General features: G+C 42.6%; 3 protein-coding genes across 8 annotated transcripts in view; 2 read left to right on the top strand and 1 right to left on the bottom strand.

The window, feature by feature from the left end:
* Positions 1 to 1,164: 1,164 nt before the first annotated feature.
* Positions 1,165 to 2,321, top strand: LOC135089632 (keratin, type II cytoskeletal 2 epidermal-like). Its single transcript, XM_063985471.1, has 2 exons — positions 1,165 to 1,307; positions 1,560 to 2,321. The coding sequence occupies exon 2, from the start codon at positions 1,560 to 1,562 to the stop codon at positions 2,202 to 2,204; it is 645 nt and encodes a 214-aa protein (XP_063841541.1). The 5' UTR covers positions 1,165 to 1,307; the 3' UTR covers positions 2,205 to 2,321.
* A 5,012-nt stretch (positions 2,322 to 7,333) lies between these two features.
* LOC135089629 (acanthoscurrin-1-like) lies at positions 7,334 to 11,201 on the top strand. Of its 3 annotated transcripts, none has more exons than XM_063985464.1 (2): positions 7,334 to 7,474; positions 9,355 to 11,201. In XM_063985464.1, exon 2 carries the CDS (start codon positions 9,355 to 9,357, stop codon positions 10,030 to 10,032), a length of 678 nt encoding a protein of 225 aa, XP_063841534.1. In that variant the 5' UTR covers positions 7,334 to 7,474; the 3' UTR covers positions 10,033 to 11,201. The 3 variants fall into 3 exon arrangements, with proteins under 3 accessions (XP_063841534.1, XP_063841531.1, XP_063841533.1); XM_063985461.1 differs by lacking the exon at positions 7,334 to 7,474 and adding an exon at positions 8,681 to 8,869 and having other exon boundaries at positions 9,352 to 11,201; XM_063985463.1 differs by lacking the exon at positions 7,334 to 7,474 and adding an exon at positions 8,682 to 8,869.
* A 4,818-nt stretch (positions 11,202 to 16,019) lies between these two features.
* The window catches only part of LOC135089627 (protein split ends-like), a 45,690-nt gene continuing 42,473 nt past the window's right edge, over positions 16,020 to 19,236 (bottom strand). For 3 of the 4 annotated variants that reach the window (XM_063985458.1, XM_063985457.1, XM_063985459.1), the window contains exon 16: positions 16,020 to 19,099. In XM_063985458.1, the coding sequence (XP_063841528.1) occupies positions 18,971 to 19,099 (129 nt within the window). In that variant the 3' untranslated portion in view covers positions 16,020 to 18,970. The remainder of the gene's footprint in view (positions 19,100 to 19,236) is intronic. The other variant, XM_063985460.1, reaches the window with a different exon arrangement.

The raw sequence follows: 19,236 nt of genomic DNA, 5'->3' as shown, positions 1-19,236 counted from the left end.
GGTACACGTGTCTTGTAGTAGCGGGCGGTGGACAGGACAGGCTGGGGACTACTGCTAACCTTTCCTGCTGGCGAAAAGATGATGGTGGTGAACAGGAAGATAATGCGGATAATGAACATATAAAAGGACGGTGAGTAGAAGCACTGTCCATCTTCCTCATGCAAGAGTTAAACAGTATTGTCAATCGTTCATCTCTTTCATTGGTAAACTTGAGAATTCCATGCCTGCTTCTGTATTTCCCGCTTGCTATGATTTTTTTTTTTTTTTCAAGAGGGAGGTTTCAAGACACTTATCCCCCAACTCTGGATAATCATTCTGGCTTTCTCTTTAGAGACTGGCACCTCATTGGGTTTTCTTCTTCTTCTTCTTCTTCCTTTTTGTTGCTCTAGATCAATGTTCCTTTTACACAAAAAGTAAAGGATTATACAGGAATGAATGACGAAAGTGAGGAAAGGAGGAGGATTCGAAATACAAAAACACAAAGAAAGCAATGTTAATATAAGAAGAAAGGAAGGAGGAACACAAACACTAAGAAACACGAAGGAAATATGACAATGATAAACATAGGGCAGGAGACTAAGGAGGAGGAGGAGGAGGAACAAAGAACATAACATCAGAAAACAAGGGAAGCTGCATGAACCATCAGGCCTACACGAAGCAGTCCATTTGAAGGAGGAGGGGGAGGAGGAGGAGGAGGAGGAGGAGGAGGAGGAGAAGGAGGAGGAGACATCCCTGCAGCCTACATGATGAAGCCAGAGTAAGAATAGTTAGTTAAGATTCAAGGTCACCGCGTCCTTCCCCTCCTCCTTCCCTCCCCTTCCTATAGCTCTCCTCCCCCGATGCACCTTCTCCCCACCAGTATTCTCTCCCCTCCCTTCCCTGGCCATTATCCCTCCCCCCCGCTGCACCACTACCACCATGATAATAGCAACACCACCACCACCACCACCACCACCACCAACAACAACAACAGCAACAACAACAACACTAACAACAACAACGACAACAACAGCTACCGGCGTCAGCAAATGTAGGAGTCCAGTTGAGTTTCCCTCGGCGGCTCTCCGTAGCCCTGAGGAGAAGTGGCCTCGGCGCAGGTCTCCCTGGCGGCGCCTTGGGGGCCGTGGGACACCTTGAAATCTGAGCGTGCGGAAGGGGCGGGCCTCGGAAATACTATTATTAACAGGCGGGTCAGCCCTCGCCACAGCTGCCTGCCGGCCGCGAGTCAAGGTCGACATCGCTTCCTCTACAAAAGGAGTCGAAGCCGCCTGACGGAACAGTTCAGTCCATCCTTGTCTATTGCTGAGGTGAGTGTGTCGCCTCCTGAAGCTCTTCACCACATTTTGTTTATGTTTTACTTTTTTACGTCAATGATAGTTCCTCTGCCCTTCATATTTACTTGAGTGTCACCAACACTGAGTGCCACACCTGTGGACGAGTGTGTAAGACAGGCCGAACGCTCGGACGGGAAAGATGAAGAGGTTGTCTTCAAAGAACAAGGAAAGACAAGAAGTTTAAAACTTTATCCGCTTTTCTTTCTGATAAGTGTTTTCTCGCAGATGATGGTGCGGTGGTTGCTGGTGGCGGCGGTGGGCGTGCTGGCGGCGACTGCTGCGGCACAGAATACTCGCTCCGACGAGGAGACATCCTCCCCAGGCCAGACCCGCCTCGGGAATGCGGCCGACGGTCAGGGAGGACCAGAAGTAAACACCAGGTTCCTGTCATTGGGTCAGCTGGCTAACGCCGGCCAGACACTGGTGAACAGCTTCCTTGGCAACAATCGCCCCAATAGACCCGGTTTCGGAGGAGGCTTCGGTAACAGACCCGGTTTTGGTGGCAGCTTTGGGAACAGGCCAGGTTTTGGCGGCAACCAAGGTTTTGGTGGAGGTTTTGGCAACCAAGGATTTGGTGGAGGTTTTGGTAACCAAGGATTTGGGGGAGGTTTTGGTAACCAAGGATTTGGGGGAGGTTTCGGTAACAGGCCTGGTTTTGGCGGTGGTTTTGGTGGTGGTCCAGGCTTTGGTGGAGGTTTTGGTGGTTTTGGAAACAAGCCAGGCCGGTGCCCTCCCGTGCGTCCCCAGTGTCCCCCAACCAGAAGCTTCTCCCCTCCGTCGCCGTGCAGAAGTGACCGACAGTGCAGCGGCTTTGACAAGTGCTGCTTTGACACCTGCCTCCAGGAACGCGTGTGCAAACCCTCCTTTTAAACTTTTAGAGCTTTAAACGTTAAAACCTATTCAATAAGTTTACGTTTGTATATGTATTTATGTACAAAGTATTTGTTCGTTAAAACATTTCTTTTTCAATAAAATTAATGAAATACGCATGCAAGTATGTTTTCACCTACAAATTACCTGTGTGTGACGGTGTTTTTCAGTACTCGTCCACAATAAATGACTCACGTGTGTTGTGTTGTGGCTCAGACTTGTGCCGCCGTGCACTGTCCAGTCCTCGCTGCCCTGTGTCCCCTCTGCGCCACTTTGGCCGCTGTACTCTGCTCGTGGTGACAGGAACACCGCCGAGGAGGGTCCGCCTTCACCACTCTGAGGGAAGATGAACATCAACCGTTGTGCTTGTGCCATGGCTGGAACTGGACAACACACACACACACACACACACACACACACACACACACACACACACACACACACACACACACACACACACACACACACACACACACACACACACACACACATAATCTTTGCATAAGTAATTTGTACTCGAGAACCTTCCTGTTAAGACATTCATTTTGCTCCGAGGTAAGCGTTGCCAAATCAAGTGAGCGGGCTTCTACCTTCATGAATCACACGGAGTAATGAAGTGGCATGAAGCTGACCAAGGCATGTTACCGAAAGAAAAAAAAAAGAAAGAAAATAAGACAACAACAACAACAACAACAACAACAACCATAAAACATCTCGGGACCCACACTGATCATACAATTAAACCGGATAACCTTTTTACAGATACATAAATTAACCAAAAATCTTCCCACGCTCCTTTGTCATCTCTCCAGGAAGCCGCAGATAGCAATTTTCTTTCCCCATTGACAGTTTGCTTAAGTCCTTGGCAAATCTCCTTCCCTTGTAAAAGGAAAAAAAGATAGAAGTGACGCGTGGTAATGCAAATATGAAGAAACTGGGGTAAAAAGATTACAAAGAACACTGATAAAAACAAACAGAAGGAAGTTTGACTCTTACAAGGTTTTGATAAGATATACTATGAGACTGAAGGGAAGCTGAAGGAAGGGTAATAAAGAAGGGAAGAATATAAATAAATGGATAAATAAATAAATAGATAGATAGATAAATAGGTAGATGGATAGACAGATAGATAAATCGAGAAATAGATGGATATATATATATATATATATATATATATATATATATATATATATATATATATATATATATATATATATATATATATATATATATATATATATAAACAGATAGACAGACAAATATAAGATATATATATATATATATATATATATATATATATATATATATATATATATATATATATATATATATATATATATATAAACAGATAGACAGACAAATATAGGATAGTTACATAATACATACATATACATATAATGCATACATACATACATACATACATACATACATACATACATACGTACATGAAAAAAATGGAATACTGCAATTTTCTCACTATGATAGTTATTAATTTTCCTTCCATTTGGCACCACACCTGAGGCACCACCACATACTTGGCACCACACCTGAGGCACCACCACACACTTGGCACCACACCTGAGGCACCACCACACACTTGGCACCACACCTGAGGCACCACCACACACTTGGCACCACACCTGAGGCACCACCACACACTTGGCACCACACCTGAGGCACCACTAACCACTTCCTACCCTACATGATTTTATTGAGCAAATTATCACCATAAGGAACTAAAGAATAAATAAATGAATAAGTGAATAAAGTACTCCATCATTCCTTTTGTCCTTTAAACATTTACTAGACAATTACATCAATTGCATTAAAAACACTGTAAAGAAAGAAACAGTATGAATGGACACGCGTAAAAAGAATTAGAAAGTTAATTTTATCTTCTTAATGTTACATGGTTATCCCTTATCAATTTGAATGCCTTGTTAAGTAGAAATAATTCGAATGGACACATAAAAAGAATGATTAGTATTTTGATTTTGTCTTTTCTAGGTCACAACACTATTTAAGAGACTAGTGCAGATATAAGTGGCCAGAAAGTTACAGGTGGTTATGGGAGAAATCGTCTTGAAGTGAAACGGCTGCGTGATCATTGCAGTCAGGGGAATAATGGTTAATTGAAGGTTAGGATTTGGAAGACTCGTAAGAAAAGTCTTATTCCCCGCCATGCCTTGTTCTTGTTGTGACTTTTTTTTCCTGCTCATCTCACCCATTTACTTTTAACCTTTCTCCTGCGAGGTAAAGAAAGGAGGAAGACAGGAAGGAAAGAATGAAAAGGTGACCTCGAAACAACGGACTTCCCCGCACTTAAGAGGGTCAAGCGTTCGGGGTTTCACTTGAGACTGAGGGTCTGGGAGAGAGTCTGAGATACCCTCCTCCTTCCCCTCCTCCTCCTCCTCCCCCTCCTCCTCCCCCTCCTCCTCTCAACTTTCATCTTTTAGTGCAAGGTGACTGTATCATGGATCACACACACACACACACACACACACACACACAGACAGAGAGAGAGAGAGGAGCACGACAGACAAACAGACAGACAGACAGAAACAGAGGCAGACAGAGTTGGGGGAAGAGAAAGTAAGGTCAGGGTAAAGAAAAATCATACCACGGGAATACCAACGGAAGAGAAGACATGACCCTGCTTCCCTCCACTTTCAGGGTGTTTCGGGACCTTGTAGATAGCCACGTACTTGGGGGGGAGGGGGGGCACGAAGATTGGCGAGGGGAACGGGAAGGGGGAAGGGGCACGGAGATGGGTAAGGGAGGGGAGGGGAGGTAATGAGGTTATGAAGATTATTGCTGCGTGGGACGAGTGGAAGGTTAGCACGGGAGGGAAGGAAAAAAAAAAGAGATAGGCTGGCCGGAAGTTGCATCTTATTATAAAATGTGTGTGTGTGTGTGTGTGTGTGTGTGTTTGAATCAGTTAGCCAATACCCAGACTGTCTGTCTGTACGTACCGGGCATGAACCAGTTGCCTTGTAGGGTGACAGCCACGAAACACACTACTGAGACGATTGTGAGCACAGCAAGCCCAGGTGACAGACTCAAGCTAAGGTTATCATCAGCAACAGCCATTGATCAAGAGGGGATGAGTCTGAAATGCTTCAATGTTCCAGAACCGAAGCCAGCCATCACGCCAAGTGCCGCCCTCACCCAGGGCACCAGGAACAGGGTGCCGAGGGTTTTCCCACCGCCCGCAGCCCGTCTCGGAGACGCCCAGGTAACTGGGGATTCATTACTTCAGGTGGAGATGTCACACGCCACCGTGAGCCTCAGAGAAAACGAACCCGCCACCCGGACAGCTTTGAGTGCTCGCGACTACTTAGCAAAGCCTGGCGCTAACTACCAATCTCCATTCATCCACAGAGACTCAGCTGCCCCCGAGATGCAAATTAGCGCCGCACCTGCGAGTCCCCGCCGTCAGGAAAGATGGACACAGGTGACCGAGTCTCCTGCCCAACAAGACAGAAAAGGAGCAAGCACAGAAGACATCGTGTGACAGTGAACACCAATCTTCACTTCGCTATACGGAAATAAAAAAAAGATCACCAATCAGCGCAACAAAACAACATGTACATCACCACCCCATTCACCAAACACGTTCATCACTACCTTGAAACATGGTAAGAAGAGAACCCCGCGCGACAGGGCAACATTATGCGTGGGAAGAAGGAAGCAACACTGGAGGAGGAAGAGGAAGAAGAGGAGGGACAAGGAACATAGATGGAGAACAAACAAACAACAGGCATGTTTATGACAATATAAGCTAAACTCTCCTATCTATAAAGAGGCGTAAGACAGTAAAGGTGAGGAGGAGGAGGAGGAGGAGGAGGAGGAGGAATACAAAGGAAAACAAAGGTAAAACAGCAACAACCCTACTGTTCTATAACTATACTACAACTATAGATTCTGCGAGTTAGTAGTAGTAGTAGTAGTAGTAGTAGTAGTAGTAGTAGTAGTAGTAGTAGTAGTAGTAGTAGTAGTAGTAGTAGTAGTAGTAGCAGTAGGAAGAGGAGGAGGAGGAAGAGGAGGAGGACGAGGAAGAGAAGGATGAACTTTACTGTAGTAGAGATACAAACAAACAACCTCTTTTCTTTATTTCCCCAAAACACACACACACACACACACACACACACACACCAACTCTCTAATACGCGACTGAACACTTCCCCTGCCCCTCCAAGCCCCGCCCGAGCGCCGCAACACGTGTCTCGCTGCTTGGGTGAGCTGCGTACCCGAAGCCACGACGCACACACTAAGGCTCCGGGCAACATAGAGAGAGAGACATCTAGATCCCTCAGGCCAATAGACAGAAATTCACCTCCTCATCCCCCTCCTTCACCACCACCACCTCCTCCTCCTCCTCCTCCTTCTTTTTCAATTTCCAATATGTTTTAATGTGCAACTAAATGCTTTAATTTATATAAACTCATAATAAGGAGAGCTTCATTTACAAAACTTTATATTGGTGGTGATAATAAACTTTACTGTTGCTATCATTGCTCTTCTCTTGTCAATCTACGCAGTTCCCTGAGGATTACCAAGCGGCCTTTCAGTGAAGTGAGATACGTAATGCTCATTCCCTTTACACCACTTTCTCTTAAGTCTTCATTGTCTCGTAGTTAACCAAAATCACTCATTGTTCTGCTCAATCATTTAATTCCTTTCTCCTGTGGCCAACCTACAGTACAGCGTGGGGGAGTACAGGACATTTAAACCTTTCCCACACGTATTCGTACCACTCTCAGCATCCCCAGTAAACAATAATACCTGTATATTACCCCTTCCTTCCCCTCTTGCATGTAATTACTCTAACACTATACGAGTTGTTAGCGTCGACTGAGGTAAACCAATCAATTAGGGCCTAAATATCTGCTGCAGTTTTAGAATTCCCTTTAATAGCATGAAATAACACATTAAGTAGTAGTAGTAGTAGTAGTAGTAGTAGTAGTAGTAGTAGTAGTAGTAGTAGTAGTAGTAGTAGTAGATTCCCTTTAGTAACAGAATAACATCCTAGATAAGTAGTAGTAGTAGTAGTAGTAGTAGTAGTAGTAGTAGTAGTAGCAATAGTAACAGCAGCAGTAGCAGCAGTAATAACAGTTTTCCCTGTCACACGTGCGGGTTTCCCACGTGGAGAGCCAAGCAGGTGGAGGCCGGGAAGGCAGGGCGAGTAACATGAGGTGCCTGCCGACTGTCAAGCGGCGTCCCCTGCTTGAGATGCCGCCGGTCTCCTGTCAAGGACTACAACTCCGAATGTGAGTTTTGTCCACCGAAAACCACCGTCATTTCTCCACTCACCCACCCACCTGCCCCAACCTGACTCACCTCCCTGTACCTTCCTTCCTCTCCCACCCCCCACACCAACTCTTATTCGACAGTTTTAATATAACTTGTATTAACTTTCAGATAGGCGTATAGAGTTCACCGTAGGGTGAATAGTAGAACTTCCTTTCATCCTTTCCTATGAAAATTTCCATGTCAGTTTTTCCATACTGCATGGTACTTTTCCCAACTATTTCCATGCCAGCGCAAGCTGGAGGGAGTGGTGGGTGGGGAGGAGCCTTCTGCTATGCTGTCCTGTCTCTCTTCACTGTAGCTAGTTAGAAGTAGTTACCAAACAGCCTTGCAAGGACCAAAAGGTCTGTTGCTGTTTGGCTTTCCTTTGTATTCCCTTTGTATTAACCCTCACTACGATCTGAACCCTGCCAAGTTATTCTGGCTTTCTTTCTTTCTTGAATTCTGTCCTTTTTTCTTTCTTTCATTATTTTTTTTCCTTTCTTTCGCTGATCTTGTCTCTTTTTTCGTTGATTCATTTAATATTCTCTCTCTCTCTCTCTCTCTCTCTCTCTCTCTCTCTCTCTCTCTCTCTCTCTCTCTCTCTCTCTCTCTCTCTCTCTCTCTCTCTCTCTCTCTCTCTCTCCAAAGGAACACAAAGAAGGAACAAGCAGCACCAGACTTGTTGGACCTCACAAGGCTATAAGAACGTTCATTCTCACCGTTAACTAAACACACCCGGACGACGTGACGATCCCTGGTAAATTAGCAGCTGAGAGTGACATTTGCCCGTATAAATCATCGCCAGAGTTGCGTATAATTTGAGTTAGTTAACCCGCAGCCTGGAGGACTCTGACACGGAGGAAACTGTAGCACTGGCGGGATCCTGATTGTGAGTGGAGAGGAAGGAAAGTTGAATCGATAAGATAACCCTTCAGCTCCTTCTGTAATTAAACATGAGATATAACCAATAGAAAAATAAATAAATAAAAGATAATGCTTATAGTTGACGCACAATGAAGCACGTTAGAGCTACAGAATAAATAGAGCGTGGGAGCCTTGCGTGTGGGGATCAAATGCTCTAATGAGGCAAAACCACAGTGGGTGAAGCAAAGGACGTCCTGTTTTTTGGGAAGGTTACGGGAGATAGCACGGCGGTGGGAGCAGATCCTAATGCGATTATTAACAATGAAAAGGGGTACAAAGCAAGGGAAGGAGGGACGGAAGGAGAGAGGGAGGGAGAGAAAGTGAGAATGTCGGAAGGAGGAAGCTGGTGAAGGTCAGTTTGAAGCTCAGCATCTATAAAGGGTCGCGGCCATCCCGGACCACCGCATCTCACCTGTGCTCTCTCCCCCATCACACCTGAGCAGCGAAAGGTACGAAAGGCAGCCGCCACCGCCATGACGCCTCCACACCACGCACGACTTGCCGCGAAACCGCCTCGCACTCCCTCGGCGACCCATTATTCGCCTTAAATGTACGACTTCTGACTGAGGCGCGACTTATGACTCATACGACTCGACTCGCCTCGAATGTATGACTTCTGACTGACATGCGACTCACGCCCCCTTAAGACACCTGCAGTATGAGTCACATTAACCCCTGGACTGGTGTAGCTCCCCAGGGTTATTAGCAGGCTTAGGGTGTACTGTGGAGGGAGACCACTGACCGCTGAAGGAGTAATGGGGAAGTCCAAGCCTTTCAGTGAATGTAGTTTTATCTTTGCTGAGAAAAATCTGGAGTTGCTCAAAGGGCGTAACAAGTCTCATGGTGTCATTAGCTCAGCCAGGAGGTCAGCACCCTCACCGTGTCATTCCGCCTCACGGTTTTCCCCACTAAGGATTCCTCTTCCCTACAGCAGATGAAGACGACGGTGCTACTGCTGTTGGCGGGTGTGGTGCTCGCGGCGGCGGAAAAGAAAGAAGGGAAGTCTGATGGAAGCAAAGCAAATGCGAGGTTCCTTGGCTTTGGGGGACCTGACCTCCATCCCCACCCCGGAGGACACCACGGGATCAGTTCTGGACTGAACGTACATCATGAAGTGGGATTCGGCGGCCACCATGGAGGAGTCGGCGCACATCACGGAGGAGGAATCAGCTCTCATCTTGGACTTGGTGGTGTGGGAGTCAGCAGTTCATTCGGTTTAGGAGGAGTTGGCGTGCATGGCCCCGTTTTGGGAGGACATGGGCCAGGAGGACATGGTTTGGGAGGCCATGGGCTGGGAGGCATTGGATTAGGACATGGGCTGGGAGGCATTGGGTTCCCGTCGCCCGTGGCCCCGCCCAGTACGTGCCGCTACTGGTGCAAGACGCCCCAGGGACAGGCCTACTGCTGTGAGGACAGCAGCCAAGCCCCGAGCTTCGCTGGCGTGGTGAAGCCCGGCGTGTGCCCCCCAGTGCGCCCCGTCTGTCCCAACACTCGCAGCTTCCAGCCTCCTGCAACCTGCTCCAATGATGGCGGTTGCGGCGGCTACGACAAGTGCTGCTTCGACACCTGCCTGCAGGAACACGTGTGCAAACCACCGATACAGTTCGGCTGAGTGAATCTGCGCACAAACGCTGCACTCCTCTCCTTCCTGAGATTCTCTTTGCTCTTCTTCGGGAGTGAGGCAGTTTGCCTCTACCCCTTGACAAATATTTATTTTACATTTCCATTAGACATTAAACGATATAATTCTACTTTGATTTTTTTTTTCCTTTCATAACCTATTTATTACACAAACTGATTTGCATTGCATAACCGTACCTAACTACAGGTTTATCTGTCTGTTTCCAACTATATTCATATTTTCAAACCACTTATTTAGCCGCGTCTCTCTTGACTGCGAACACGGCAGTGATAACCCAAGCCTGTACGTGTCTCTTGTGACGCCACAAAGAACCACCACCATCACCACCTGCAACAACAACAACAACAACAACAACAACAACAACAACAACAAACACAAGAAGAAGAAGAAGAAGAAGAAGAAGAAGAAGAAAAGTTGATGCTGTCAGGAAGTACAACCTGAGGCGGACACCAATGAAATCTCGCCACACCAACACTGCACTGCCTTACACGTGCAGACTGAGGCCGAGAGAGTGGTTCGCTCAGGGTTTCGTCCAACAAAGGAATGATAATAAGATTCATGAAGCTTTTTAAAGGTATTTATTATTCCAAAAAAATTGCTTTTATTAAGCAAATAAAAAAATCACAAGAAAATGTAATAAAACTGTACTAAATCATCAATCGATGTCACTGCCTAGTCTCCATTACCAACATAGAGGTTTGGTGAAGAAATAATATAACAAGTGAAAATTCATCGCGGATCTTAGCGACCAAACACACCACCGAACCCGCCATGTCCACCGTGCCCACCGTGCCCACCGTGCCCACCAAATCCACCGGTTGTAGGTTTGCACACGTGCTCTTCAAGACATCTGTCAAAGCAGCACTTGTTGTTGTAGCTGCAGTCGCTGTCGCTGGAGCAAGTGGTCGGGGGTCTGAAGACTCTGACATTTGGACATTGACCACGAATTGGAGGGCAGCGTCCAGGATTCACCACGGCGACAGGAGAGGCGGGGATGGGGTCGTGTGTATCTTTACAACAGTACACTTGATTTTCAGGTGTTCGGCACCAGTGAATACAATCGGAACCACCGAACTGCATGTAAGCTGGCACCACGCAGCCCACCAGCACGAGGAACGCTATACGTAGTGACGCCATCTGCAAGTACCGATACATAAAATCAAATACACACATACACACACACACACACACACACACCACAAGCTCGTTTAGGCTTACATATCAGAGAACCACATTCTCAAATACTGCGTCTCATTTCAACTACTTTTAACTGGCTTTACTGGAAGTTATTTCAAAGGGTGTTTTCATGATTCTACTGATGATTTATCAAGGATTCTGCGTCATCATTGGAAAAGATATCCATGAGATCCATGAGAGATTAATCACGTCTGAGGACTTTGAGTATAATTCAAGATGGTTCAAAATTCAGGCGTTCAAAGATGCTCACCTTAAACAGCAACGGAGTCAGAAGCCAAACTTGGTGGGCAGCAGAGCGAGCGTGGGCTTTTATAGGGCTGCTGCTGGCCGGTTGCCGATGCAAGGCCACTCCCTCGCCGCCTCCAGCTGCCTATAACCTCTTGATGAAACTTTGTGATTTCTTTTTTCCCTGATGCCACGCCCCCAGCAACGAGGCGAAGGAGAGGTGGTGTTACCAATTGTATGAAGGCGCTGACGACACAGAAACAATTAAGACAGACAAATAGCAGTTTCAGCTTGTGGCGGTCTACAGATATTCTTGATCTCATTTTTTTTTTCTTCTTCCTTCTTTTATGTTTATGTTTTTATCCCTTTATTTTCAGCTGGGAGGTAAGGAAGGGAGGCGGGGACAGAGTCCTGGACACGCCTCTTCCATCTGCCCCGTTACTAAGGCCCGCAGGAGAGGAGGAGCCTAGTGGCAAAGGATCCTGGTTCTGGACGGCTTCGAGTCCATGGTATGGCTGGGAAGTACGCCTCGTCTCCTCGCGGAAAATCCCAGGGAGGCAGAAAAACGTTGCGTAGGCGACAAGGCATAGCGCTTTTCCCATCAATTTTCTTTTATCCGATTTTGTAAGTTTGTAGGATGTTGTTTTATTTGAATTGCTCTAGTTCTTGTTGTTCTTGCCAATTACCACTGATGAGGATGATTAAGAGGAGAAGACGATGATGACGACAAATAAAGGAAAAAAAAAAAAATATATATATATATATATATATATATATATATATATATATATATATATATATATATATATATATATATATATATATATATATATATATATATATATATATATATATATATATATATATATATATATATATGCAGATACTAACAAGAACACAGTAGGTAAAGTTTTCAGTTCAGTGTTGAATGAGAGATTGTGTAAATGAACTGAGATAGCTGGAGTGTTAGCTGAAGAACAGAATGGATTCCGCGTGGACATGAAATGATTGAGAGAAAAAAAAGAAGGAAGGAGGTAAATTGTACTCAAGTTTTCTGCCAGGGACGTTTCTTCCTATATGCGAACTACGCGTTTGCAAAGGCCCTCCAAAGCCACCAGGGGCCCCAAGCTGCCATTGTTATTTTTATAATAATAATAATAATAATAATAATAATTATTATTATTATTATTATTATTATTATTATTATTATTATTATTATTAAAATGTATGTTGAGTATCGGCAGATCTATTGAAATTCTGACTAATCTCCAGAAATTTTTTTTTTTTTTCATGAATTTTGCTATATTCTCCTGAAATTTGCACCAAGACTCCAGAACGCTTCCTGTACCTACGTGTGATGCTTTGCCCACGTCAAGCTGGCGACTGAGGAGTGACGGTAACGTGGCATCGAAAAGGATATACCTTCTTTGTGCCGAGAAAAGAAGAAAAAAGGGGAAAGCTGAAGAAGATACACGCTCAAAGAGCAAAGGTAAGATATTCATGGTATTGATTTCCTATGTTTTTTTGTTTTTTTTTTTTCTGACACCTTTATTCGACTTTTTTTTTTTTATTTCTACATATATTTAATTTTTTTTTTTTAAATGCCTTTACATATAGTACGAGTATATAGTATGGAGGTGTATTTCATCTGTTAATTTTGAGAGTAACTTTTATAGTTTGTGCCATTTACTTTTTGCTCTTTCTCACGACGACACCTAAGGCTTTATGTGGGTCTCCCTCATGGGCAAACTATGATATCTTATCCTCGGGTCGGTTGATCTCGTAAATTTTACGCATTTTCATTTTTATCTGTTATATCTGTGCACTTTGCAATTTCAGAATTGGGTGTGTGCCTTGAAGGGACACTGCTACTGTATCATGTGTATATAATCATGTTTAAAGAAAGTAAGCAAACACTTACGAAGTCAGCTTTTTTCCTTTGTAAAGTCCACTAGGTGAAACCTTGGAGGGCTGGGAATCCATCCATTATAGTTTCAAAGGGACCCAAACAGCATTTCGCAAAAGGCCCACGGAAGGCTAGAAACGGCTTTGATCCTTCTTAAAAGAGTTCAAGTCATAGGAACGTGGAAATACAGAAGTAATCTTAACAGGAAACTTCACATCTCACCTCTAACTAAAATAGCTTCTATGAAGTTAGACATTCTGAATTTCCACCAGTTTTTCTCACCGCCCAGGTGGTAACTGTACAGGGACCTTATCTGTCCATGAATGGTGTACGCTTCCACCCATTCCGTTCTTTTAGACAAGGTAGAACCAAAAGCATTTCGTCTTATCAACTCCTTTCTTCTAAATGTCTTCAACCTCTCTCATCCCTGCAGTGTTGCATCTCTTGTTAACTTCTGCCACTTTTTTCATACTAACTGCTCTTCTGATCTTGCCAACTGCATGCTCCCTCCCGCCTCCCGCGTCCTCGATGCACAGGACTTTCTACATTCATTCCTTTTTCTGGTAAACTGTTAAATTCCCTGCCTGCTTCTGTATTTCCTCCTTCCAATGCTTAAACTCTCTCAAGATTTTCGATAATCCTTTCAACTTCTCTTCAGGAACTTGCACTCTAATGGGATTTTTTTTTTGTATTGCCCGTAACCAGTGCCCCTCTTACATAAAAAATTTTTTTTTTTTTTTTTTTTTTTTTTTTTGCATACTATGTACGAGTGGCTACAGGTCGACTACCACTAATCCGGCATCATTGGGACCTGTAGGATGCTGGATTAGTTATTTTGTCAGATTACTGAGAGGTAAGGTTAGAATGCACTTAACCAAATAGTTAACCACCTCATCCTACCTTTAAAATAAACCATAAATCAAAACTAGTTGATTTATAAATGGGGCTATACAGATGCCACTTCTCCGCTGATACCAATACTTAATTTCTGGCCGTTAGACAGCATCAGTACAGCCAATACTACTAATAAAGAAACTAAGCAATTTTTCATTGTTTCTTTGTCATAAAAGTGTTAAAGTGCCAAAGCTGTATAATTCACACAAGCTTCACACAGACACATCACTGTCAAGTTTTTCCAGAAGTTCAACCTTATCTTTTATGGATACTGTGCGGTGTTTGTACTTTACACAATGAAAAATATTTCCTTTATTCACTGAAGCCATGACTGGAGCTAAAAATAATAAATGAAGAAAAACAAATTGAAATGGCTTCCCTGTGTTTGAAAACAATGTCAGATGATTACGAAGCAGGTACAGTAACCCCAACACAGTAACAGTAGCAGGTTGGTGCGACGACCTGAAAATTTTGAAATTACACCAGAATTATTGCCAGAATTATTGCCGAATTAGTGCACCACACAATAAAAAATGGAAAACTAAGAGCCCTTCCCTCACAGAATATTCCAGATGCATTATGATGCAGAAGATTTGTATTTACTAAGATTTTTTTCATTATCACTATGTTGCAAAAATTTTGAAATGTATGTTTCTTGGTTAAAGCAGTCTATAATTACTAATCTGGGTTATGATTTTTGACTGCCATATCAGAACATACAAGTTTTTTGACAATTACTCTGTAACCATTAAGCACTCCTGCCCCTACACATGAACTTTAAAAATACCATTAGGAAAACAAACAGCAGCAACAAAGCCCAAGAGAACAAATGTCAACAAAATTTCTTAATGAAAACAGTAAGTCCTTGCATGAAAAGAAGGCTGGGATGGTTCACTCTTGAAAAAGCAGAAAATTAAAATATGGGTCAATCAATGTCCTTCATTCAAAGTTCCTACCACAAGTTTCCCTCAACTGACTGACTAGTTAAAATTATACATAAAATTGGTTGTCATGAAATGGAGATCTATGTAAGAAGCCAACATCTCTCTGGGAGGTGGCATAGTCTGGACAAGACATGTATCTAGGTTTTTGGGGAGCTGAGTCACCTCATCCTTTAAGACTTGTCTCATCACAGGAACAAAGAAGGGGATCTGTCTCCTTGTTTACCCCTATTGGTTGCCTTCTATGGCATGCAGAGAATGCAAACACATATACATCCCATGCCTTGTGGTTGGCTGTATGGTTAACCACTCATGTTGACTGAAAACTATGCAGTAGAGACCAACATTGCAGCTGGAGATGAAGTACTAAGGAAAAGGTAATCACAATGAATGTGGATCAGGGGTGGGTAATTTTAACTGGCAGGCCACTCCATAGGTAGTGATACACCTCAAGAGCCACACATTCAAGTCAGATGAAAATGTATATATTTATACAAAGTATTGGTTTGTGTTTTTAAACATGATAGGTTATAAAAATATTGACTAAAGTGCAAGTGAATTTTGGATGCAAGGGTAAACAGATGATCTTGCTACTATAGCCAGCCACCTCCTACATAAAAAAAATCCTTTCAAAGATGGTGATAAAAAATACTAAGCAACAATGTACTGACAGGCCTGCAGGCAATGCCTTGCCCACCCATTTTGTAGACTCTGAAAAAGTATTGTTCAAAAGTTACTGTTTGATTCTTATACTATAACCAAATACATTTGTGTTACCAATAAAACTGATAATATATTCCATTGTGATCTTTATTGGGTTTTGAAATAATTTAAATTGGTCACTGGACTTGTCAATAAATTTTCTGACCAAAGAAGCTTCTAGAGAACTGAGGATCACAGCCTAAAAGTTTTTTAGACCTATTTACAAACGCCTCAGACACACTTCATATCTCTTTTATGCAACACTTAACAAGTACACTTACATTTAAACATTTTTCACATTTTCAAACTGTACATCAAAAATATATTTGCCACATTATACATAATATTAATAAAGAGTTAAAATAGAATTCCGCTAACTTCTTGAGCAAACACACAATAGAGTGAATTCTGCTGAGAAACTAAAAATAGTGCAGAAATGAGAAGGTTCAACTCTAAACCAAATACTTTGTGATAGTTTTTAAATATCTAACAAAGTGACAACAGCGGCAGGTTAATCCGCATTAAGCGCCTTCTTACCTTATGAGAATCTGACACCTTAATCAAGTATTGGGATAGAGAAGCAAGACTTAATAGGCATTTTGAAGAGAAAAAATGTAAGCCCTGTTTGCATGATATTTCTTTAAGCCATGAAGGAACTTTCAACAGAATAAATAATATAGATGTAATACAATGGCCACTCACATACTTGGAACAGTTGCAACCCATATCCTTGCAGAGAAAAGAAATTTCAAGTTGCTTTTATTTTTAAATCTTCTACAAGTTAACTCATAGCATTCAGTCAAACAAATATGAACAGTCTAAAAAAATTAATTAATTTCACTACTAATCAAATATTGGAGAGAGAGAGAGAGAGAGAGAGAGAGAGAGAGAGAGAGAGAGAGAGAGAGAGAGAGAGAGAGAGAGAGAGAGAGAGAGAGAGAGAGAGAGAGAGAGAGAGAGAGAGAGAGAGAGAGAGAGAGAGAGAGAGAGAGAGAGAGAGAGAGAGAGAGAGAGAGAGAGAGAGAGAGAGAGAGAATTATTCCACTTAAGAATACAGAATGCAACTATCTGGAGCACCCAAAAGTAGCTACAAGTAAGGTTATGTTTCCTATCTGCTGTCCTTTCACCTAACTGCAATAGTATATGTCTGGTTTGCTTTTCTGACTGAATTTCACATGGGACACAAGTCATACTCTGCCAGGTAAGGGAGGAAGTATTTCAGTCTATCTTTTTGGTACTGTGGGCCACGTGTTCTTGGTTTTAGTTATGTAATACTGTACATGGTGTAAAATGTTGCAATGCAGTGAAGTAATCCTGGAACCCTGCCGTAATAAAAATACTGAACAATTAGTGTTGCACAATGTGTGAAATTTTCATATTGCACTTTATGCTCCAGACAACGTTCAAATAATGGAGTGGCCACTGTATTATCGGAAGAAATACATCTGCAACACATTCATGACACTGGGTCATGATTTTTACAAATGAAGAAATGCACCTAAGAAACGCAGACACACAGGGATTATGGGATGCCTTAGTGTAAGTGCTGCAGCAAGATAACAGAAGGTTCCTGAGGGCTGTGCTGAGAAGGCAAGGAAGGGGGCAAGCATCAGTATGGGGAAGAAAGTTTAGCTAGACAATATATACCAAGAAAGTACTAAATACCTCTGACACAATTAAGAAGTAAAAGATTTGGTGTATGTGCATCTGTCTGTGGAGAACTGGTAAGAAGAGCATTGCTTATGAGGGGGAGTGTGGATGAGATGGATGAATTATGATCAAGATGGCTGATAATAAATAAATCAGGGTGACTCCATGCGTAGATCTGCACACAAAATAACAGCATGCTGCACACAGCCACCCTGAGTGCAGTGTGCACACATGAATAACATTTGGAAATACACACAGCTTCACCTGTGCTTCAAGATCAAGCTGTGTGTGAATCACCTCTTCATGATGGTGGTTGTGGCAGCTTCTTTAAGTACAGTTCCACCAAAATGAATAGTAAAAAAGAATTATTCTACAATTCATGTCAATATGTACAACTATACAGTTCATCTAAATACCATAGGCGGCATGTGGGCACCATTGGGCCCAGGGCTGGTTAGGCCACACAAAATTTGTGTCTTGCACAACTTACACAACACTCATACATCACTCTTGTGAAGTGAGTCATGATAATGTTTATTTGGTATGTCCTTCAGTGCATCCTTTTAAAGCAGCAGTGTAGCATAACAGACAAGGCCCCTGCACCATACTTGGCCACACCACTGCTTACTGATAATATGGAGTTCATATACATTGTGGTTAAAGGAACATCTGGATGTTGCAAGCTGCTTACACAAAACAGTCAAAAACACAACAGTGACATTAATCTATCATTTCCACAGTCTTCTAACACAACATGTATTCCTGTTTAATGTCTCATAAATGCTCTCTCTTTTTTTTTCTCATTTTCATATAAATCACACCTGTATTAAGGCATCCTTAAATGTCTTGTTCTGAGGAAATTATTCAAAACTAATTACATTCACCAAATCTGGAATCTCTGTAATTACTAAGTTAATGAAAACTAACTTCTTTCTTTGAATACCAACACTTTTCTCTTAACTCACACCAAGCATCACTCACCAATGTACATACACCTGCTCTTTACATAGTACACTGTCCACAAACTCTTATTGTTTTTCAACAATGAATTTTCTTCATTTTCCAATGCACTATTTGAAAACACACTGTGCATACTTTTTTTGGTCCAATAAGCGCATCCATGATCAAATAATGACTGTTTGTTTTCTCTACGTTTTAACTAATTTCCAAGTTAGTTTTCAGAAAGTTTTTCCTTACAAATTAACACACCCACAATTTAATATTTTAGGAACTTTCCATTTAATTTGTAATTTTTAATCCCATTCGGATATGTAGCTTCCGTGTACTTCAAATTGGAAAATATGATATTGGAAGTCATTATCAGTTTTGTGAGACAGACAAATTAATTGCTGCTCAAAGTCTTGTTGTGATAAGAGATGGAGAGACATCCCACTTAGCAGGTGGCAATCACCACGAGTAGGTAGGAAATCTCTGCCACTCGGTGTAGTAAGTCCGGTGAAATTCTGGCAAGGTTTTCGTTGGCAAAATCACATGGTGGGAAGATGTGAACCACATATGCAGGCTGAAAAGTAGAAATGTCAAGCTTAGAAACCAAGGTCTGCATACAATGTGAAAATAATTTACTAAAAATAAAATATACTTCTTTAAAAGCATCCTCACTAAAAGCTATTAATTTTTTAATACTATAAATATTACATT

The sequence above is a fragment of the Scylla paramamosain genome, chromosome 33 (genome assembly GCF_035594125.1).
Source record: "Scylla paramamosain isolate STU-SP2022 chromosome 33, ASM3559412v1, whole genome shotgun sequence".
NCBI classification, from domain to species: Eukaryota; Metazoa; Arthropoda; class Malacostraca; order Decapoda; family Portunidae; genus Scylla; species Scylla paramamosain.
The sequence above is the reverse complement of the archived record's forward strand: the minus strand, read 5'-3'. Positions and strand labels throughout refer to the sequence as shown.

What these genes read in the sequence shown, in the direction of transcription:
- LOC135089629 (XM_063985464.1), top strand. Translation starts at nt 9,355, where the DNA reads ATGAAGACGACGGTGCTACTGCTGTTGGCGGGTGTGGTGCTCGCGGCG.
- LOC135089632 (XM_063985471.1), top strand. Translation starts at nt 1,560, where the DNA reads ATGATGGTGCGGTGGTTGCTGGTGGCGGCGGTGGGCGTGCTGGCGGCG.